We start from the raw sequence: 23,808 nt of genomic DNA, 5'->3' as shown, positions 1-23,808 counted from the left end.
TTAAAAAAAATAAATTGGTTTTAAGTTTGGTTTCTGGGAACTTGCCAGATATTAATAATGCTGGAATTGTTATTGCCTCACTCAATTACAACATTCTTGCTGGATTTGGGATTTCAGGAAATCCCAGAGGAAAGAGGGAGGGAGGATGGGTGGATATTTAGAGGATAATGAATTTGTTATGGAGCAGAGAGCATCTCAAAATATATACATGCAGCATATCATTTTCATAAAGTTAGTGAGCAAAATTAAACATTATTTTTGCACAAAGAGATATAGAATGTGAGTGTGTGTAACATATATTTGAAGACCCTCTAAAGAAAAGCAGCAAAGTGGGGGGAGGATGGAAAGAGCACACAGGATTCTCCAGTGTGTTGGGTTCACGTGTGTTCATTACTAGCATACATTATTTAAAATCTTTTCTATGTAATAAAACGGCATATGTATTACGCTGAATGTTAAATTGTGCCTCTATAATAACGTGTTTTTTAAAATGGCACAGAGACGGTAGGAAATACACTTTGAGAATGGGACTCACACTCTAAGCCCGAAATCAATATTGGAAAACGGCACCAACTGCTTCATTAAGGTAATTTTTCCAGGTGTCCCTTGGAAAAGCTGAAAGATGACACGGTCCTGGGTAAACTCAACGGTAATTATAAAACCGTGAGTAAAAGAACTTGTGCTTCCATGAAACTCAAGCACCAACAATTAAGGAGGCGCACAGCGTCCCCAAAACCATCGTTTCCACTGTGGTTCTTCACATTCCCCGCTAAACGCTTGTTGGAAACGCAGTCTACGCAAAGACCTTCGCCCGTTTCCAAAATGACGGCTGCAGCGCCCACAATACACGTACAGCGCAAGTCCGGAAGTTACGCAACCTCATGAGGCAGCGCGCCCTTACCCGTGGGGAGAGTTTCCGCCATTTTTGAAAATCGGGAAGGTCCGGGGCAAAGTGTAGTTGGTGCTGCGATGGCAGCCTTTGCTGTGGAACCTCAGGCGCCCACGTTGGGTGAGTGAAAAACTGCTTTTTCTCCCTGGCGCTGCGATCCACGCCGTAGGCCTGGGAGCAAGCAAGGTTGAAAGCCAGTAGTCATCAGGCTCTTTGCTAGTTTCGGTCGCGGGGACAAGTCCCTGGTTCACCCCCAAGTTTCTAGTTGTTCCCTTGCTCAGGGCGTCGCCACCCTGCAGCCAGCAAGGCGGCTCCGGGAAGCTGCGGGCTCTGGGTAGAGTGTGGATATGATTGTCGAGTGGTTACGACGCCGTTTTGTTCCCCCCACACGCGGGCTGCGCTCGACCTGCCCATACCTGAGACCTCCCGGGGCTGGGGACGCAATGCTGGGTTCCCAGATTCGGGGAGGCTTTGGTGGGAAGGAACTGACCCGCGTACACGTGGGTGGGCGGTGCCCTGGAATGTAGTTACAGTTTACGGTTCTTTGGTCACCAAGGCTTTTAGTTCCTATTTGATTCTTTCCCTCTCCTGGGCCTTCTAAAAGGAATCTGTTATTAATAGAAACTTGAATCGTGTGACATTTAACCCGTTGATGATAGCTGTGGAGATATTGGAGTTAATAGGAGGCCAGCAGTTCGTACCATTTTCCCGCCTTTATCTTGGGGAAGTGACTTTGGAGGAGGTCTTTTCTACTAATCAGTCACGTAATGAATTTTTAAAAAAATTTCCATTGTTTAACGGAGAGCCTTGCTGAAAATGTTGAAAAAAAAAAAAAGTGAACAGGAGGTCGATTTCCTTTTTTTTTTCCCTGACTTTTGGCACTTGTGAGAACTGTCAAAATTTTTAGAGCAGAAAAGACGCATTTGAAAATTAAGCTACAACATTCCGAGCTTGGAAAAGAGCAAGCGCGATATGTGTTTGTAGAATGAGTTTTTTGGGTTTTTTTAGATTTGAAGGGTGTTTAGTGCTTGCTGTGCTTTGTGCAAAATGTTTGAGACTAGAGTAACTTGAATTGTTTTAGTGTTAGTCATAAAAAACTAAATGCATAATGTCAGTGCAGATACTCTGCTACCTTTAAACTTATGTACAGATTGTTGGTCTAGGTATTTATGTTTTGTGTTATTTTAGAGAGCAGGAGACCATTCATTTCCAGTTCCAAAGTTTTCTATTCAACAAAACATTTTGGGAGTGCACAGTATTTCTTAGAGCTGCAAATGTGAATAAACTTGTCCCTGTTCATTGCCTGGTTAGAAAGCCGACATTTGCTGATATTAATTGTTCAAGTCCACATATTGCAGGTATTGCAGGTGAAGAATAAATAATTTTCCCAGCACCTAATGTTATATTAAAATTAAGGGTTACTTGAGCAAACAGTGCTAGCTGAGTAAGACCTAGGACTTATCATTTTATGTGTACAAACCATGAAATGGAATTTAAGACTTGCAGGATCCATTGTGATAACTCTCCAAGTGAAATTTAGACTGAGGAGTGGTTAGTAACAGGTGGGTTAAGACCCCTTTGTGCCCTCACTCTGGTGCTTTCTAGTGTATCACAGTATATATCAGAACTTTTCTTGACTTAATTTTTCTTCTTACAATTGCCATATGTTTTTTTCTTTTGGGGGATGGGAGAATGAGGTAGTAGGTGGTACCTAAAACTTTGTATTTACTACTTTAGGTTTCTAAAGATCTGTTCAGAATATGCCATTGTTTAGACTCTGGTGTGTATGTTCTTTGGAAATATGTAATGGTAACATAGTAACATAGCACTTTAAAATAATCACAGTGTAGTTACCGTTCTTCACGACTTATTTCAGTATTTGCTTTATTTTTTCCTGAATGACTTTGCCTTTTTCCTCTTTTATACACTTGGATTGGCATTGTTAATATCTAGGTCTGCTGTAATGAGGAAGGATAAATAATTCTGCATTTGGATAGCAAGAAACACATTTTTGAGGCTGCTTAAAAGTCAAGGAATAGTTAACCATTATAAATAATACATCAAATGTTTGACCTTTCTGAGTGCCATGAATCACATTCAGGCTTGTCACATAGTTGAAAACTTAAGTTTTCATAAGCAGAAATTGCAAACTCTGCATTTACCTTTTAGTCAGTTAGTTTTTGCTATTCTAAGATAACCTTAGAATAATAACTAATGTTTGCTGAGTACTTACTGTATATTAGGTACTGGGTCAAGTGCTATATTTGCTATAATTCTAAGCAAAGCTCTGTGACTGTTTATGTAACCCTTTTTGCTGAGAGACTTGAACCCAGGTCTCTGACTCCAGCGCCCATGTTTTCCTTACCGTGCTATTTTGCTCTGAAATTAGAGTAGGTTATAGACTCCTTATCTTCATAGTGGGAATAATAATACCTACCCTGTAAATTGTGAAAATTAATTTTGAATTGATGATTGCGAAATATCAGCTCTCTTTAAATTGGTTTTATGTTGGGGAGACTTTTGTTGATTATTCCTAACTTTAAAATTATTTTAAAGAATGATCCAAAAAATAAACTTTCCAAATTTATCAGTGTTTCTTAGTTGGGATGCTAGTCATTACTATTATTTTATATGTGTTCTAATGTGAGCATGATTTTACTTTTATTACACAAATGATTTACAGTTTTTGTTTGTGGGAAAGAAAAAAAATGGGACATATAGCAAGCTAAACCCATTGTGTTTGATTTGCTAAGACTTTCTGTAAGTAACTAGTGCGCCTTGCCCTTGTTTTTGGTTGTTGCATAGTAGAAGCTGACCCAGAAGTTATTCTGTGTGTAGTAAGAATTTTTTTAAGGTAATCCAAAATTTTTCCATTTAAAAATAAATGTTGATTCTTAAACCTGTGAAATAATGTAAACAAGAACAACTGGCAGATTAATATTGTTAGTAAAAACACTTATACATTTTTATAGATGGTTTTTAAAATAATAAATTCAACTATGCTTCTGTGTTAAGTTTTCGTTAAATTCTCAAAATTATTTATGCTAGATTCTTGCATCTTTTTGTTAGATATTGTAACTTTGAGGTCCTTTGTTTTATTTTTTGCTTCATTTAGGATCTGAACCAATGATGCTAGGTTCACCAACATCTCCAAAGCCAGGGGTTAATGCCCAGTTCTTACCTGGATTTTTAATGGGGGATTTGCCAGCTCCAGTAACTCCACAACCTCGATCAATCAGTGGCCCTTCAGTAGGAATAATGGAAATGAGATCACCTTTACTTGCGGGTAGGTAAATTGTTTAAAATAATTTCATAATACTATTAATACATGTATTAGAATTTTAAAAAGTAATGATAAAACATTCACCCTTATTAACACATTTATTAGCAATGCCTCTTTTTAATTTTTAGATTCTTGGAATAGAGGTATAAGTAGTATAAGCTACTGTTAATTTCAGGAACCACTCATTAAAACTGTGTGTATTACATCTCATCCAATTTAAGATGCCCTTGATTATAAAACTCACTATTATTTAAAGTACCACTAAGGAAGAAAAGCACTAAATATGAAAGAATGCCAAGATACCATTTTTTGTAAATTATCCATATCAAAGATGTTAAAGTGTGGAGGGCTGGGGAAGAAATATGGTCGTTTAACTTCAACTGAATAATTTTAGTTAATTTAAATAATTTATCTTAAATATGGTAATAGATATTTAGTCAAAATAACTGTAATTTGTCTTTTTAATTGAAGTATAATCAACACACAATGCTATATTAGTTTCAGTGTACAACATATTGACTTGCAAATTTTATATTAGTGCTCACCATAAGTGTAGTCACCATCTGTCACCATACAACGTTATTACAATTACTGACTATATTCCCTATGCTGTACTTTTCATCTCTGTGGCTTGCTTATTTTATAACTGGAACCTTGTTTCTCTTAATCCCCTTTATTTTGCCCATCCTCTCACTCTCCTCCCCTCTGGCAACCACCAGTTCTCTGTATTCAAGAGTCTGGTTTGTTTTGTTTGTTTGGTTGTTTTTTTAGATTCCATGTATATGTGAAATGTCTTTCTCTGTCTGACGTATTTCACTTAGCACGGTACCCTCTAGGACCTTGATAGATGAATGGATAAAGAAGATGTGGTATATGTACACAGTGGAATATTACTCAGCCATAAAAAAGAATGAGACATTGCCATTTGTGACAATAGGAAGTGTAATTTGAAATTTGTAGATATGAATTCTACTTCTAGTCATAGTGATTAAGATTCTCACCTTGTTTAGTTAAAGGATTTACTCTACAAACTATGGGGTTTTTTTTTTTTTACACAGGATTCACAGTTATCAGCATAAAATATCAGTACCTAAATGAAGCATATATCTTACATGACTCCATTAGCAAAGAAAGAATTTAAAAGGTAACTGAAGTTTTGACTATGAGTAGTGAGAATTAGCTACAAAAATGGTTGAATTCGGGGCACCTGGGTGGCTCAGTCGTTAAGCATCTGCCTTCAGCTCAGGTCATGATTCTAGGGTCCTGGGATCAAGCTCCGCATCGGGCTCCCTGCTTGGCGGGAAGCCTGTTTCTCCCTCTCCCACTTGCCCTGCTTGTGTTCCCTCTCTCGCTGTGTCTCTGTCAAATAAATAAAATCTTTAAAAAAAAAAAAAAAAGTTGAATTCCAAATGTGAGCTAATATCCTTTTAATGGATGTTTAAATGGAAAACTTCTTACTTTGATTGTCCTTAAGGTATTATTTATTTTAAAGTGGTTTATTATTATTTTAAGATTGATCAGGGATAATATAAATTGTATTTGAAGTAATTGACTTAATCCTATTCTGGATAGGATTTTGTTTTTTATGCAGTTGATCCTCGAACAATGCAGGGGTTAGGAGAACTGAACCCCTGGACACTTGAAAGTACTCATATAATTTTGACTCCCTGAAAACTTAACTACTAATAGCCTACTATTGACTGGAAGCCTTACCAATAACAAATAGTCGATTAACACATATTTTGTATGTTATATGTATTATAAATTATCCATATGGTAAAGTAAGCTAAGGAGAAGAAAAGGTTATTAAAATCATAAGGAAGATGGGGTGCCTGCATTGCTCAGTAGGTTGGCCATCCGAATCTTGATTTCTGCTCAGGTCATGATCTCATGGTTCTGGAATTGAGCCTTTTGTTGGGCGCTGCACTCAGCAGGGAGTCTGCTTGAGGATTTTCTCTCCCTCTCCTTCTGCCCCTTCCCCCACTTGCACACTTTCTCCCTTTCTATCTCTAAAATAAATAAATAAATCTTTTAAAAAAAACCATAAGGAAGAGAAACATTCGCAGTACTATACTGTAAAAAAAAAAATCTATGTATAGGTGGACCTGTACCGTTCACACTTGTGTTTTTCAAGGGTTAAATGTATATTTTAAATGTATTTTTATTGTAGCTACTATATATTGAGTACTTATGAGCCAGGCAGTATGCTAAGCATTTTATATGTTACTTTCATTCTTTTGTCAATCTTAAAGGATAAGTGGTCGTATCTACCTGATTTTCAAAATAGGAAACTGAGGCTTAATGTAATAAAGAACTTGCTTAAGCCTATTTGTTAATAAGTGACAGAGGAGGAGGTTAAAGCGTAGGTCAGTCTTGTTTTATAGCCTATGCTCTAAATAGCTTATTCTATACTATTTAAGCTTAGACATTAAGTCATAACAGAGTCTGGATTGTTTCACTGTTTGGCATTGCTGATTCTCTGACTTGTAAAGACATCTTTATGTCCCCAAAAGTTGATCCTTTTCCTATATATTTATTATGTACTTAAATATACTTCTATTGTGAGAAACATGAATGGGATCTATTTAATTTTGACAGTCAAATTCCACATTAAGGGATTATATTTATTCAGGTATATACAAGCTGGAACCGTTTACCTACTTTCAAGTGAGGAATAGCATTAAGTTTTGTATTGAAATGTTAAGGATTTTGTAGAGAAAGCAAAAGCTACGTGTATTTACTAAAAACTAAAATTTCTGTTTTCTTATTCTGAAACCTTTATTTGCGTAACTGGGAGCTTGTTAGAAATTCATAATCTCAGTCTGCACGTCACATGTTCTGAATCAGAATCTGAATTTTAATAGGATTCCCAGGTGATTCTTCAGTGTATTGAAGTCTGAAAAGCCCTATGAAACAAGAGTTTAAGTCAGTATTTTAAAAATATAAATGAAAAAGAATCTTACCAGAAAGGTGGAAGATTTTTTCTCACCTGAGTGTATTTTTTGTACATTGTAGGTGGGTCACCACCACAACCAGTTGTACCAGCTCATAAAGATAAAAGTGGAGCTCCACCAGTTAGAAGTATCTACGATGATATTTCTAGCCCAGGACTTGGATCAACACCTTTAACTTCAAGAAGACAGGTGACATACATACTGTTTATGATCCACAATGATTTCATGTTTTTATGTGGATGCACAGTGAGGATCAGTAATTTAAAGTGTTTTTCTGAGGTCTGCTTTAGTGTAACTGTGTCGCACAGAATAAGCACTAAGGACATTTATCATAGAATCTACTTAAATTGTGTTTATCATGAAATGTACTTAAAAATGTAATAGAACACCAGATTATTTTCTCAGATCAGTAATTCTGTGGTTTTACAGGTTCTGATCTTATTATTTCGGTTGATCCTTCCTCAGGGTGAATTTGCAAAGTAGCTATTATGAGCTTCATTTTATCATTGAGGAAACTAGGATACAGAAAGCTTAAGTAATTTGTCAACTAGTCTAGTGGAGCCAGGCTTTAAAGGCAGTCTTCAATCTTGAGCCAGTGTTTGTAACAGCCATGCTGTGCTAACACTACTGTGGTTAACTCTTGTTTGTTAGTGGAAAGGTAATATGGATTTTTCTTTTAAGTATGAAGTTTAGTAGCCTGTATAGTCACAAGTGTTCTGTCACTATTGTACTTAGCAGGACTTAAAACAGTGTGTCAGTTAAACTGGTAAGTTATTTGAATAAAGACATTTCTGCTGTTTGGTTTGGAGAAATGTTTTGTCTTTCCCTAAACCAAATATAGCATAGTTATTGGAAAGTTTAAGAATGGTAGGAAGCATCTTTCAGTAAATTTTGACTATTTATAGGCTTGATACGCCTAGCATACTAGGCCTACTTGTTAAGCAAAGCAAAATTAATTCATTGTGTTAAACACATACCTTCTCTTTCCAACACTTTTATAACTGCTCTACTGTCCCAACACAGTAGCCACTGGCCAAGTGTGGCTGTTGACACTTGAAATGTGGTCAGTCCTCTACTTAATTGAGATATACTTAAGTGTAAAATACACACCAGATTTTGAAGACTTAGAAAGAATGAACTATCTCACTTTTTTATATTAATTACATATTGAAAGTGATAATTTGGATGTACTAGATTAAATAAACTGTACTTGTTTTTACTTTCTTAATGTGTCTGCTATAAAATTTAAAATTACTTATATTGCTTGTGTTATATTTGGACAGTGGTATTCTAACTAAATGAGAATATTCTGGCCTGGGATAGTTTTCTAAAGGTTGGCAAGTAAATCTCATGTTTAGTTTGGTATGAGAACCACTGGCTTAAAAATTCATGCTAGGTTTCATTACTTCTGTGATGATCAGTGAAAGCAAAGGTTGTTTACAGTTATTGCTATGTTCAACATGTTTAAAAGCCTTGTGTCATAATTTGTAGAGAATGTTTTTGACTTAAAGGTTGGTAAGAATATTATTACTAAAGCCCCAATTAGTTTTGCCCCTGAGGCTTTGCTCAGCCTCTTTCTAATTATGAAAGAAACTGGCATTAGGAATTGAACAATAAAGTATTTTGTATCTCTCTTAACATTATTTCAACATTTGGTTCTGGTTGCTAGATAATAGCCAGATTTTAGATTTCCTTAATCAGAGTTTGTTACAAAAGAATCTGTATTTGTATATTTACTTCTGGAGAGTCTATTCTTACTCTTGATTAGATATTGTTGTCTTTGTTTATAGGACTTTTAACTGTTTAATCTTTAATTTTCTCACATTTAAAGGTATTAGTATTGATAATTTTCCTGCTTTGTAACTTCCTACTAGTAGAGACAGAGATATGCTGTCTTTATTATATAGACTGATTTGAATCTGTATTATTTTATGGTTTGTAAATGTCTGTTTAAAAATGGGATTCTGCCATCTTTGTATTTTTCTGTGTGAGCTTGGTGAAATGAAGAATCACCATGCTCTCTGTTATTTCAAATACTATACCTTAGGAACTAAAAACAAATAGCAAAGTTACTTTCTACTAAAAATAGTGCCTTTATCTGATGTAACTTATTTTAAACAAAGAATATGCTAAAGGGTCTAGCATATTTTAGATTAATACTGCTCAACTTAAAAAGGAAAAAAGTTGGAGTACTCTTAGATTGTGAACTAATTAGGGGCAACTATAGTACTTGGTAGACATGCAATTGTCTGTTAAATAAGACCTTTCAACACTTACTGTGTTATGGTTATGGTTAGAACTTTGTGCTTTTACTTTAACACTTTATTCTATTTTCATGTAGCCAAACATTTCAGTAATGCAGAGTCCTCTTGTTGGAGTTATGACAACTACTCCTACTCCTGGAACAGGTAAATAACACTTTAACATCAAAGATTCTTCTCTCTTTGAGATAATATAAGACTGTTGATCGTTGCCAAAATTTTTTCTTTTATATTTCAAACTTGGAGACTTTCTCAAATGTTAGTAACTTCATTCAGAGAGGAAATACTTTGCTTATTGGGTTTTTTTTTTTCTGAATTTATAGGTAGTATGTGATATTCTCAAAATATTAAGAGTTTAAAAAAAACACACTTTTTTTTAAAGATTTATTTATTTATTTGAGAGAGAGAGAGAGCATGAGAGGGGGAGGGTTAGAGGGAGAAACAGATTCCCTGCTGAGCAGGGACCCCAGTGCAGGACTTGATCCTGGGAGTCCAGGATCATGACCTGAGCTGAAGGCAGTCGCTTAACCAACTGAGCCACCCAGGCGCCCACACAGTTTTTTTTTTTTTTTAAAGATTTTTATTTATTTAGAGAGCGTGCACGCGAGTGTGGGGGGAGGGACAGAGGGAGGGGGGAGAGAGAATCTCAAGCAGACTCCATGCATGGAGCCTGTTGTGGAGCTCAATCCCATGACCCTGAGATCATGACGTGAGCCGAAATCAAGAGTCGGCCACCCAGGTGCCCCCCAAAAATACATAATAATGTCTTCTGAATTACTAAAAACTGTAATTTAAAAAAAAGGTGTTGCAATTGGGAAGAAAAGGAATACAGAGACTGAAATAAAGGTGTTTTGAAATGCATACCTATAAATCTAAATGTCATTAACTGCAAACAACCACTGATTATATGCAATTTTTCTTGAAGATTAGTGGTATTTTTATCACCATCAGCATCATCATTAGCATAATCTTCTTACATATTCATATAATCTGTCAAATGTTCACTCAGCAAATATATGAATACATATATTCGTGGGACCTGGGAAACTGAACAAAATATATAAACCTTGCCTCTGTGGAGCTTGCATTTATTTACAGAATTTACATTTATAGATAAAATAATTAAATTATAAAGTTTGTTAGAAGGTAATGCATTTTATGGAGAAAAATTAAGCAGCAAAGGGGGAAAGTAGGGGATGTCAGGGCTTACAGATTTAAAAAAGGTAGTATATTAATTCTCTGTTGCTGCCATAACAAATTACTACAAACTTAAAGGTGGCTTAAACAACAGTTCTAGAGGTGAGAAATCTGAAATGGGTCTCAATGGGCTGAAATCAAGGCATAGGTAAGGCTGTGTTTAGTTTATAGAGGCTCTGGGGGACAATCTGTTTTTTTGCCTTTTCCATCTTCTAGAGGCTACCCATATTTCTTTGCTTGTGATCCCCTTCCTCTTCTTCAAAGCAAAACTTTGCATTTTTCTAGTCGTTCTTCTGTAATCACATCTCCGCTCCTCCCCTCTCCCCTTCTTTTAAATACCTTTGTGAGTACATTGGACCCTTCTGGATAATCCAGGATAATCTAATTTTAAGGTCAGCTGATTAGCAGCCTTAATTCCATCTGCAACCTTAATTCTTCTTTGCCATGTAACATGGCTTATTCCCAGGTTCCAGAGATAAGAACATGGGCCTCTCTGGGGGCCATTACTCTGCTTCCTACAGAAAGGTAGAGGAGAAGTAATATTTGCTCAGAAACCTGAACTAAGGAAGGGAAGTAGGGACAGTGATCTAGAAAGAGGAAATAGCAAGTACAGAGGCACTGAGGTGGGAGTGTGTCTAGGGTGTTAAGGAGACTAGTGTGAAATGGAGCGAGTGAGGGGTAGAATAGTAGGAAATGAGGTCAGAAATATAATGGGCGGGGACCCATAGTACAGGGCCTTGTATGTCATGGTATCAACTGATCTTTACCCAGAGAAGGTGGAAAACAAATAGGATGAGACTGCTGCTGTGGTGATTATAGACTTTGGGGTGAGGGGAGGGTAGAAGCGAGGAGACCAGGTAAGAGGCTGCTACTGCATTAATCCAAATGAGGGACAAAGCAAGGTGGGAAAAGAGAAAAAAGGAACAACAAAGATGGAACAGAAGAAACAATAGCAAGACAGTAGATTTAAAATGAACCAAATCTACAATTGTTATAAAGCCAAATGTACTGAACACTCCAGCAAAAGGCAGAGATCATCAGAATGGATAACAAAAGCAATATCCAATGACAGGTTAGATCTTTTTATCTTCTAGGTCCAGGTTTTTTGTAGCAGTCCAAATCTTCATTGGTGGCAGTGTCCTTAGAGTCACTTGTAGGTAGATTTCTACTACCAGTTTGATCAAAGCAATTTAGCCTTTTTCTGTTACGTACCTCAGATTTCTTCCAGGATCCACCCACCGCCTGGTTCCAAAGCCACTTCCATGTTTTTAGGCATTTGTTGTAGCAGCACCCCCTTGTATCAGAATCTGTGTTAGTTTTAATTTGCTGCTTTAACAAATTATCACAAATTTAGTAGCTTAAAACAATACAAACTTACATTTTTTTAAGATTTTATTTTTAAGTGATCTCTATACTCAACGTGGGGTTCAGACTTAAAACTGTGACATCAAGAGTCTCATGCTCTACCAATTGAGTCAGCCAGGCGCTCCCCTCCCCCCTCTTTTTAAGACTTTATTTTATTTTATTTTATTTTATTTTTTTTAAAGATTTTATTTATTTATTTGAGAGAGAGAATGAGAGAGAGAGAGAACACGAGAGGGGGGAGGGTCAGAGGGAGAAGCAGACTCCCTGTTGAGCAGGGAGCCCGATGCGGGACTCGATCCCGGGACTCCAGGATCATGACCTGAGCCGAAGGCAGTCACTTAACCAACTGAGCCACCCAGGCGCCCTTAAGATTTTAAAACAATACAAATTTATTATCTTACAGTTCCTATAGATAAGATGTCTGGGCAGAGATTGTTTCTTTGCTTTAGAGTTTAGGTGTTTGGAGGGCTGTGTTCTCGAGGTTCTGGGGATGAATCCACTTCCAAGCTCATTCAGGTTGTTGGCTGAATTTACTTCCATGTGAAAGTATGACTGAGGTCTCTGTTTTTTTTGCTTGCTGTTGCCTGGAGGTGTTTCTCAGCTTCTAGAGGCTGCCCTTAATCTTCGGCCTGTGGCTCCCTTTCCATCTTCAAAGACAGCTGTGGCAGATCAAGATCTTTTTTATACTTTCAGTCTCTCTGACCTCCCTCTTCTGTTGTTTCTCTAACTTTTCTGTCATCTGCTGCTATTAAGGGCTCATTTGATTACACTGGGCCCACTGGAATAATCCAGGGTAATTCCTTATTTTGAGATCTAACTATTTAATAACCTTCATTCTATCTGCGAAGTCCCTTCTTAGTAGTACCTAGATTAGTGTTTGAATTACCAGTCAAACCAGGGGACAGAAACTTTGAGGGGATATCTTTAGATTTCTGTCTGCCACCTATATTATAGTGAAAATCTAGGTTTGTTACTTCAGTTTCAGTTACATACGTGAGGTGGAATGTTCTGGGGGAATTAGTCCAGGTTTTAATAGTCTTAATCTGATCATACAAATAGGTGGATGACAGTGCTGTTACTTGACTAGTTGCTACAGTAGTGACTATTCAGTTATTTAATTGAGTCAATAAATGATCCCAGGGACATTGAAAATGCAAAAACACGTAATGTTAAGTAATGTATTTTATGCTCTAAAGGATCTCTTAGTTGTTTGAAGAGCATGCATTATAATATTGTTGTCAAGTGGAAGAGCACATGATTAAAGTTAATTCCTTTTGTTATCTTATTTTTTCTAATAGTGTAACTTCTATGAGGTTCTTGTATTTTTAGAAATTATATGTGAAAATACAAGAACCGTGGTAGGAAAATAAATGTATCATAAATTGACCACTGGAAGTCTTAATGGGGCATAAGTGAAAAATAATATTTTTGAAAAGATGATAGGCGTGAGGATCTATCATACATGGTCAGTAATAAGCAAGAATTGGGAAAAGGAGTTGAGAAAATTGAAGGGAAAACAGACTTTTTAGAGCTATTTTTTTTTAAGCTCCTATAACTAAATGAAGATTTCTTGTATAATTTGTCAATTTTAACTTTCTACGATGGGCAGCTTTTATAAAGGGATGTCATGGGATTTAATGATATGACTTATTTTATGCTTAGGTCTTTGTCCAGTAAGGAGTTTATTTGTTTTAATTTTGTAGCTGATGTTAAAATCTTTTTTTTTTTTAAGATTTTATTTATTTATTTGACAGAGAGAGAGAGAGAGAGTGAGAGCAGGAACACAAACGGGGAGTGGGAGAGGGAGAAGCAGGCTCCCCACTGAGCAGGGAGCCTGATGCGGGACTTGATCCCAGGACCCTGGGATCATGACCTGAGCCGAAGGCAGACGCTTAACGACTGAGCCACCCAGGCGCCCTGATGTTAAAATCTTTTTAAAAATCTTATTTCTGGTGCAGGGAAACCTTGGTCATATTACAAAGTGGGAACTCTAGATTAGAGACTTTCAGAAACTTTTTTCAACCATGACCTATTATTGCCCTGAATGTTTGCCCTGTTTCCCCTTCCATACCCCTCAGTTTTCTTCTGCTACTATTTAAATATTCCTCTGCTTTTTATACTCTTCTAAATTTTCCTTAAAAAAAATTTTTTTTGAGAAGCTCTTTCCTGTATCTATCAGTTGTCTTCTCAGATGGTATACCAATTTTATCTACTGAATTAGAGTCATTATTTTAGCATATTGTTAATAGATTAAAGTGCGATATTCAGACTATAGCACCTTCTGACTGCTTTTGTTGATGCTAGGGGCTCAGAGTTCTGATAATGTTCTCAGAAGGGAAGGAAAAGGACTAATTTATCTGTGAGGGACCTTTTCCTGACACTTCTTTTTCTGATCTGGGTTAGTGGTTCCTTGTATGTGCAGCTGTACAGCTCCTGTACAGCTCTTTCTGCTCAGCTCCTATCTTTCGCCATTACTGGATTATGAACTCCTTCAGGACAGAGATTCCTTCTATTTTTTCATTATTTACCCATCACAGAGCTGGTTATAAAGGGACCTCAGTAAATATTTGTTGACTGAATGGATTGGTGGATGTAAATTGTAGTGAGTTAAATGGTGGCTGTGAAATGATATGTCCATGTCCTGATCCCTAGAACCTCTGTGGTTAAAACAAATGGTTTAAGATCTTGAGAGAAGGAGCTCCCAAGGAAAGCTAGGGAGTTACGGAGAGAGAAGAGTGGGGAGAAGGTAATCCTGGTAATTACCTAGGTAGTCCCTAAATCCAATTACTAGTGTCCTGAACAGGAGAGAGATTTGACACAGACCTGAGAGACATACAGAGGATAAAGTGATGTGAAGACTGAGGCAAAGTTTAGAGTGTTGTCACTACAAGCCATTGAACAACAAAACATGCCAGCAGTAGTAACCAGAAGCTAAGAGAGGAAGCAATGGGTTTTCTCTTCGTGCCTTTGGCATACATTTGACACTGCTGAAAATTTGATCTATCTTGGACTTTTGGCCTCCAGAACTGTGAGAGAATAAATTTCTTTTGTTTTAGCCACCCAGTGTGTGGTAATTTGTTATAGGAGACACAGGAAACCAATATATGTGTATATAATGTTTTGAGGCAGTGACATCCCAATACCAAAAAGAGTATTGGAGTATTTGTGTGCAACTTGGCATGGCATAGTGTTTAAAAAATATAATTAGGGGCGCCTGGGTGGCTCAGTCGGTTAAGCGTCTACCTTTGGCTCAGGTCATGATCCCAGGGTCCTGGGATGGAGCCCCAAGTAGGGCTCCCTGCTCAGTGGGGAGCCTGCTTCTCCCTCTGCTGCTCTCCCTGCTGTTACCTCTCTCTGTCTGTCGGATAAATAAATAAAATAAAATAAAAATCTTAAAAAATATATATATACACACACATATATATAATTAGAATAAACTGTAATCTTATTCTAGATTGCATTAGTTTTGGATACTACTGAAACAAATTACCACAGATTTATGGCTTAAAACAACTCAGATTTATTATATAAAAATTCTGGAGGTCAGAAGTCTAAAATGTGTCTCAGTGTGCTAAAATCAAGGCATTGGTAGGTTCTTTTTCTTCTCTATATTATTTTCTGGAGGTTCTAAAGGTGAATTTTCTCTCTCTCTCTCTCTCTTTTCCAGCTTCTAGAGTTGTCCATATTACTTGGGTTGTGGTTTCCTACCATCTTTGAAGCCTGTACTAGCCAGTTGGACCTTTTTTATATCACTCCTTTCCTTCCCCATTTAAGGAACCTTGTGATTATGTGGACCTACTAGGTTAATCCAGGATAATCTTCTCATTTAAGATCAGCTGATTAGCAGTCTTAATTCCATCTACATCCCTGTTTCTTTTTACCATGTAATGTACTCATGGTTTCTGGATATTAGGATGTGGGCATATTTGGGAAACCATTTTCTGCCGACCATATTGACTTTTTAAAAATTAGTCCTCAAAATTTATTTAATCTCATGCCAGACTAACCATAGTACCATTCGGTGGCATCTAATTGTGGTACAGATAATATTTTATATTTTAGTCAAAATAATAAAAGCAGATAGTTTTTAAAAATCAAACAGCACTTAAATACTTATAATGAAGTGCAGCATTCTTTAGCTTTATTCCTCCAGAACTAACCAGTCCAGATCTTAGAGCTATTCCTTTTGGAATTTACCTCCATTTATCTAAATGAGATGCTGTATTAGTTTCCTATTGCTGCTGTAACAAATTACCACAAATTTAATGGCTTAAAATAACTTGATTTATTCTCTTTCAGTTCTAGAAGTCAGAAGTCCAGAATCACTGGGCTAACATCAAAGTGTTGATAGGACCAGTTTCTTCTGGAGGTTCTGGGGAGAATCCATTTTCTTTTTTTCTTTTTTCCTTCCTCCCAGCTTCTAGCAGCTACCTGTATTCTACGGTTTGTGGTGCCTTTTATTTTCAAGTGTATCTCCAGTCTGTTTCCATCATCACATCACCTCTCTATAGTTAAAATTTCCCTTCCTTTCCCTTTTGTAAGGGCACTAGCGGATATATTGGGGGCTCACCTGAATAATCGTGGATAATCTTCCCATTTCAAGATAGTTAATTATATCTGCAGAGTCCCTTTTGTCATATAAGGTAAATATTCACAGGTTCCAGGTATTAGGATTTAGTCATGTTGGAGGTCCATTACTCAGTCAACCATATATGATTATGTTGCTAAATGATTTTCAGTTTTCAATATTGGTATATTTATCTTAAGGTAATTGGAGATAATCTATCTTCTCTCCCCTCCATTACTGAATATAATTACATCAGACTTTATTCATTTGTCAGTGTTTACAACTATATAAACACTTTTTTATGCTGAACCAAATAGTATAATTTAGACTTTCTCTAAAATTTTTATGTCTCTTTAAGTTAATAATTGTTTTTTTCCTGTTTGCTTTTCTCTGTACCATCTGCTCCCTTTATTTTAAGCAAATGTTGCTAAGATACATATCTGTCTTTTTAAAAATGCTCAAAGATAGTTTCAAATACTTTTTTGTTTTGCTTTAAACCGAGAACTTCTCTCTCAACCTCTCTTCTGGCTGTTTCCTGTTTCAGCATGGTATACAGCTATCATCTTAGGACTTGCCTTAGCAAATTTCTAGAGTTGAACTATTTTCCCTAGATGATATGCTTCTTTTTTAGTTTATTTCCTCATTTTGGTGAGGAACATATTTGAGTAGCTTTCTAAGAAAGCTTGTGAGAGAAATGAAATTTAAGACCTCATATCTGAAATGCTTTTTTTCTGTCCTCACACTGGATTGCTAGTTTGTATAGTATTTTAGTTCAGAATTTTGGAGGCATCATTCCATTGTCTTCAAGCTTTTAGTGTTTTGTGGAAGTCATGTGTGGTGATGATTTCTTAGGCTTTGTATGTGGCCTGATTTCCAAAAATTTAAGATCTCTCTATGGTTTGTGTTCTCAATTTCACAGCTGTGCCTTGGTGTGGGACTTTTTCATTTGTTTTCCTGGGGAATTTATGGATAGATCCTTTAAATCAAGACACTTACCTACAGTTCTGGGAAATTTCCCTGAATTTGTTTGGTAATTGCTCTTATGTTTTTTGTTTCCTTTTTCTGGAATTCCTTTTGTTTGTGAGCTCTGCAGAGATTTCTAATTTTCTACTTTTTCTCCCTTACATTGTGTTTTATATATGTATTCTACTTTCTAGGACATGTCTTTAACCTCAGTTTCCAACTCTTGTATTAATTTTTTATTTTGCCGTTTTAAATTTCCAAGAACATTTTTGTTGTAGTTCTCTAAATGTACTTAAAAATATAGTATCCTTTTCTTGTTTTATGGGTAAAATATCTTACCAGTGAGATTAATGTTGGTTTTTATTTTATTCCTGCTCATATTACCTTTTTCCTTCTAGTTCTTATTTCTCTCTCTCTCTCTCTCTCTTTTTTTTCCAGTATTCATTCTTTCTTGGTGGGGGTGTATTTAATTGAATGAGACACTAAAAAGGTACTTGGAAACTGTGCGTGTATGTGGATCAACATTGGCTGGAGAGTGGAAATTGGTGGCTGTTTTGTCTCTTAGTGGGCTTTACTGTAAGAGGAATGAACAGTCCAGCTAGATTTTTGTTGGGAAAATCTCTGATTTCAGCATATGTAGGTCTTTTTTTCCTTTGAATTTAATTTCCCAAAGAAGAGTTCTTTACATTCAATCTTTAGTCTAAGCGGGTATTCTGAATATAGAAAAGGGAGAAGTCTCCTTTTCAATATGCAGACTTTCACTTAGTCAGTTTCCATATAGTTCTCTACTGTGATTGGACTCACTGGGTCCTGAGTCAGTAAGGTTCTTCCTCAGATACTGAATTCTTGGTCTCTTGAGGTGGAGTGGCTGAAGGATAGTCCTCTGGCTGCCTAAGATAAGGAAGGCCCTGCCATATCATTCCTTTTTATATACACTTTAAACAAGTTTTCCTTGATTTCAGCCAGCATCCTCTTTCACACCTTCCACAGTTCCTGTGTTCTCAAAACCTGAGACTTTCTAGAACACTGTCATTGGGTGTCTGACCGGGCTTAGAGATGAATACAAGTGTTCAGTTTGCCATGTTTTTGATTGGGCATTGTTCTATCCATTGTTCAATATACTCTTGGGTACAATGAGTTTGTTATCTGAAAAATCTGAGGAAACATTCCCCCCCCAAGATTGCCCTTACTTCAGATGCCACTTGCAAATTTGGAGGTCCCCAAGGCTGCTCTCCATTCAGACCAATTGGCTAAAAATGCAGGGATTTCTCAAACCTACTCTTAAGGTTTGATAATTCATCAGAAAGACTCAGAACCCACTGAAAGTGCTGTGTTTAACGTTACAGTTTTATTATGGCAAAACAGTATAAATTAGAGCCAAAGAAACGCATAGGGCGAAATTTAGGCGAGTTCCAAACATGAAGCTTCCATGACGTGTTACTCTCCCAGCATTGTTAGTGTGGTGCTTATACATGCAATATTGCCAGCTAGGCAAGATTACTGAAGCCTTCATGTCCAGAGTTTTTATTGGAGTTTCATTACAGAAACGTGATTGATTGAGTCATTGATCAAATGGCTAAGATCAGTCTCCAGTCCCCTCCTCTGCCTACAGGTGGGATGATGGCATATGGCTCAAACCCCCACCAGAATCACATGGTTGGTCTTTATGGTGTGATCTGCTCCCAGCCTGAGCATAAACTATCAAGTGCCCTTGAGGCATGTGTGTGAATAACAAAAACACTCCTGTCTCTGGGAAAATAACTAGGATTTAGAGGTTACCTCCAGAAACCTCAACAAAGGCCAGACCTCTCTTTGGTCTGAGGCCAAATTCTTTAGTACACATTGTGCTACTTTGTTTCATGGTAAAAAGGCAACAACACTGCCAGAAATCTCTTTTTCCCAAGTTTCATATGCCATGTATCTGTTTAAAATTTACCACTCTTTTTATCTCTTGTTTTCATTGATGTTAGTGGCCTATTTTGAAATAATTGAATCTGTTCCTTAATGGAAGACATTTCATAAAGGGTAATAAGGTCTTTTGCCCTCTAATTTGATCTTATGAAGAGTGTTTGAATAGTGATTTACCAAGGGAGACACATTACAGTCCAATTTGATGTGGTTTGATAGGTATACTTTATTTTCATCTTAGAAAGCTTAGCATGTGTGTGTACCAGAAGTCTGATTGAAAGGAAGTAAAATCAGTGGAGCAATTAAACATTAACAAGATGGGGGGCAATTATGCTAAACTTATGTAAATAGTTTTAGATTACGTATAAGTAATTACGTTTTTCAGAGCAGTTGACAGGGCAAAAATTAGATTGCTTATTTGTTTGAGACTTAATTTTGATTTGTTTTATTTTTAAAGGTCATAATGGTTGTCTCATTTTGAGCCTTCATTTAATTTCTTGCTTGAGGGTTATTACATGATGTAGCATTACTAAATTGAACCTTTTTAATGGTAATACACAACATAAAAAATTGGAATTGGCTTCAGATTTTATACTAAAATGCCTTTTACTGTCTTTTGTATGTTAAAAGCATGTCTTTGTAGTAAGAACTAAATTTATTTAAGAGTATCTTTTGTGTGCTTTTGCTTATTTCCTAAAGGGATAGTTGATAAGTTAGTTGATAAGCAGACAATTGTCAGGTAGCGTGTTCCATTTTAAATCGTCTTCATTTCAAAAATGTGTTGTACTTATTAAATGCATCTGTGATAATGAGGAAAAATAATAATTGTTAAATGTATTAAATCATGTATGCGGTTTGACTTTTTTTCCAACAAATTGTATTGTCTCTTCATGAATTTGGTTTTAGAAGATAAATCTGTAAGACTGATCCATGTAATATACTGAGATTCCATTTCCTTCTTGTATACCTTTTCATTTTCTTTAGAGTTAATAATGATTGCATATTTTCACTTGTTTGATTGCTTTTATAAAAAAATATTTGAATATTCATTTTTCAAGCTTTCTGGCTGCTGAGCTGTTTTTTGTTAACCTGGTTACTTGATGACTGAACATAAGCAGTCAGTCTTGAGCATCTTTCCTTGTTTTCTAGTAGTGTCTAAGATAGTGTTCTGAATTAAATAGATGTTTTAATAATGCCTATAGATCTGAGGTGATCTGAAACATATTTTTTTTCTGAAAGAAAGCCTGTGTTACTAGGTTAAATTAGATTAATTGTGGGTTTCTAAATTTGAGTCCAAATGAAGTATATGGATTCAAGTTGTATAAGAATTTTCAAATCTTTAGGTGACCACATTTTTTTTCTTTTTAGTTAGAATCACATGGTTGCATTAATAGTTTTTACTTAATTGGTACCTTTAACTTTTGATCCTGTTGAGGGTATAGTTTTGTTTTGGTACCATCTGGAGGCAAGAGTTGGACATCATTTGTGGAAGTCTTTTAGACTTGACTCAATATATTTGTGCCTTCAGTATAAAAGAATAATTGTACCAAGTACATCATTTATATTGAAGTTCTGTATTGTTAAAACAGTTAACTTTTGTGAGTTCTTATCTACCACTGTTCCATTTGATTATTGGACTAACGGTTAATTCTTAGGGATATAATAACTTAGGGGAACATTTATTACAAGTTCCAGATACGGTTGACATAAAACATTGTTTAAATTTAAGGAATACGGTGTGTTCATTTGACATACATATATTACAGAATGACTGTGGTGTAAGCTTTCAATTATATAATACAATATTATTAACAATAATCACCATGGTGTTCTTTACCTCCCAAGAACTTACTCATATTATGAATAAATTTGTACCCTTTGACTAACATCTCCCCATATTCTGCAGCCCCCGTGCCATAGTAACCACTACTCTCTTCCTCTGAATTGGGCTTTTTACATTCCACATAAAAGTGAGATCATACAGTATTTGTCTTTTCTTTGTCTGACTTCTTTCACTTAACAGCATGCACATCATGCCCTCAGGGTCTATCCTTGTTTTGCAAATGGCAGGATTTCCCCCTTCTTGTGGCTGAAAAACAGCCATGACATATATGTATCACCCCTTCTTTATCCATTCATCCACTGAGGGACACTGATTGTTTCTGTATCTTTGCTATTGTGAGTAATGCTTCAAGGAACATGGGAATGTAGATATCATTTTGAGATCCTGTTTCCATTTTCTCTGGATATGTACCCATAAGTGGGATTGCTGGATCATACGGTAGTGCTATTTGTAATTTTTGAGGAACCTCCATACAGTTTTTCATAGTGGCTGTACCAATTTATGTTCCCACCAGCAGTGTACAAGGATTTCCTTTTCTTCAAATCCGTGACAACACTTAGTGTCTGTCTTTCTGATGATAGCCTTTCTAAAAGGTGTGAGGTGAAACCTCAGTGTGGTTTTGATTTGCATTTCCCTGATGATTAGTGATTTCGAGAACCATTTTTGGTACCTGTTGGCTATATGTGTGTCTTTGAAAAATGTTATTCAGTTCCTCTGCTGATTTTTTTTTTTTTTTAACAAATTATTTGTTTTTTTGCCATTGAGTTGTATGAGTTCCTTATGTATATTTTGGAGTAACCCCTATCAGATATATGGTTTGCAAATATTTTCTTCCATTCCATATGTTGCCTTTTCATCTTGTTGATGATTTTGTAGATGGCTTTGAAAAGTATGGACTTTAACAGTATTAATTAATGCTTCCTATCCATGAACATGGGATATCTTTCCATTTGTTTGTGTCTTCAGTTTCTTTCATCAAAGTCTTGTGGTTTTCAGGATACAAATCCTTCATCTCTTTTGTTGATTTTATTCCTATGTATTTTATTGTTCTTGATGGTATTTTAAAGGGGATTGTCTTGTTTATTTCTTTTTTATTGTTAGGGTGTAGAAATGCAACTGATTTCTATGTGATTTTGTATCTTGCAACTTTACAGATTCCATTAATTAGTTCTAAAAGTTTTTTAATGGAGTCTTTAAGATTTTCCATGTATGAGAATCATTTTATGTGCAAAAACAGTTTTGTAGCTTTCTTTCCAATTTCGATGCTTTTTATTTTTTATTTTTTTCTTGCTTGGTTGCTCTGGCCAGGACTTCCACTAATATGTCAAAAGGAGTGGTAAGTGGGCACCCTTGTTCTTGATTTTAGAGGAAAAACTTTTCACCTTTCACCATTGAGTATGATGTCAAATGTGGGCTTGACATATATGGCCTTTATGTTGAGGTAGGATCCTCCTATACCCAAGTGTTGAGCATTTTTATCATAAGAGGATGTATTTTTGTCAGTAGCTTTTTCTGCATCTATTGATGATCATCTGATCTTAATCTGGCTTTTGTGTCAGAATAATGCTGGCCTCATAAAATGGAAACCAACATTTATTGAACCTCTTAAACATGTTCTTTCAGTTAATCTTTAATTATGTTGGATAGGTGTTTTATATATGTTTGTGTTTTGTGTTCCTCGCATATAGAATGCAGAACATAGGTTCTATCTCATAGAATTGCTTTTAGTATTAAATATGAATACATGCAAAGAACCTGTAAGTGCACCTTGAATGTAATATAAGTGCTCAGTACTTGCTAGCAATTATCATTAATATTGTTATTGTTTTTGTTTTTATTTTTGTTGTAATATTTAGGAAGTGAGGTTTAATAACCTGTTCTAGTTGTGACAATAAGTAATAGAACTCCATGTGAACTAACTACATACCCATTTACTGTCTTCTCTCTCATTTTCCCATAATGCTGTCTACCAAGGTTAATGATTAGTCCAGAGCTAGTGACACTGGCCTTCTGCCATCCAATCCAATCCTGTTCTGGGCTCCTAACACAATCACATATTGCCTTCCAAAAAAGCAAGATATTGTACTTCTTTTTTCCCCCATACATTAAAGATACTTTTATTTATTTATTTATTTTTTGTAATTCACTAGCAGTTGGAACATGAGGATTTAAAATAAAGTAATAATATCCCAAAATAAAATTTGGAGGGCTGTTTAGGATTCTTTTTAAAATTTAGTTTGACCTTTTGAGTGTTATAGCTGGAGAGTAACTTGAGTCTCCAGTACTACTTTGTTGTGGATTAACAGCGTGTCACTCTGACTGGTCATTGAATATGTTTGGTAAGAGAACTTTTTCTGTATGGTTCTGAGAAAATCATTTTGTATTCATAAATAGGAAATTAATGAATAGGAAAACTCAGCTACCCTTTTGCATCTCAGCTTTAGATTTGAATAGCTTTATTTTTTTTTAAAGATTTTTATTTATTTATTGAGAGAGAGAGAGAATGGTAGAGAGAGAGCATGAGAGGGAGGAAGGTCAGAAGGAGAAGCAGACTCCCTACTGAGCAGGGAGCCCGATG

General features: G+C 36.0%; 1 protein-coding gene across 2 annotated transcripts in view; it reads left to right on the top strand.

The window, feature by feature from the left end:
• Nucleotides 1-915: 915 nt before the first annotated feature.
• The window catches only part of NUP35 (nucleoporin 35), a 34,369-nt gene continuing 11,476 nt past the window's right edge, over nt 916-23,808 (top strand). For both annotated transcript variants that reach the window (XM_028121306.2, XM_028121305.2), the window contains exons 1-4: nt 916-1,009; nt 4,005-4,175; nt 7,188-7,315; nt 9,468-9,534. In XM_028121306.2, coding sequence (XP_027977107.1) covers nt 970-1,009; nt 4,005-4,175; nt 7,188-7,315; nt 9,468-9,534 — 406 coding nt within the window. In that variant the 5' untranslated portion in view covers nt 916-969. The remainder of the gene's footprint in view (nt 1,010-4,004; nt 4,176-7,187; nt 7,316-9,467; nt 9,535-23,808) is intronic.

This window comes from Eumetopias jubatus, unplaced genomic scaffold, assembly GCF_037043125.1.
Source record: "Eumetopias jubatus isolate StellerSeaLion01/CBP00866 unplaced genomic scaffold, mEumJub1_p1.0 scaffold_3, whole genome shotgun sequence".
Taxonomy (NCBI): domain Eukaryota; kingdom Metazoa; phylum Chordata; class Mammalia; order Carnivora; family Otariidae; genus Eumetopias; species Eumetopias jubatus.
Note: the sequence above shows the minus strand (reverse complement) of the source record. Positions and strands in the feature narration are given on the sequence as shown.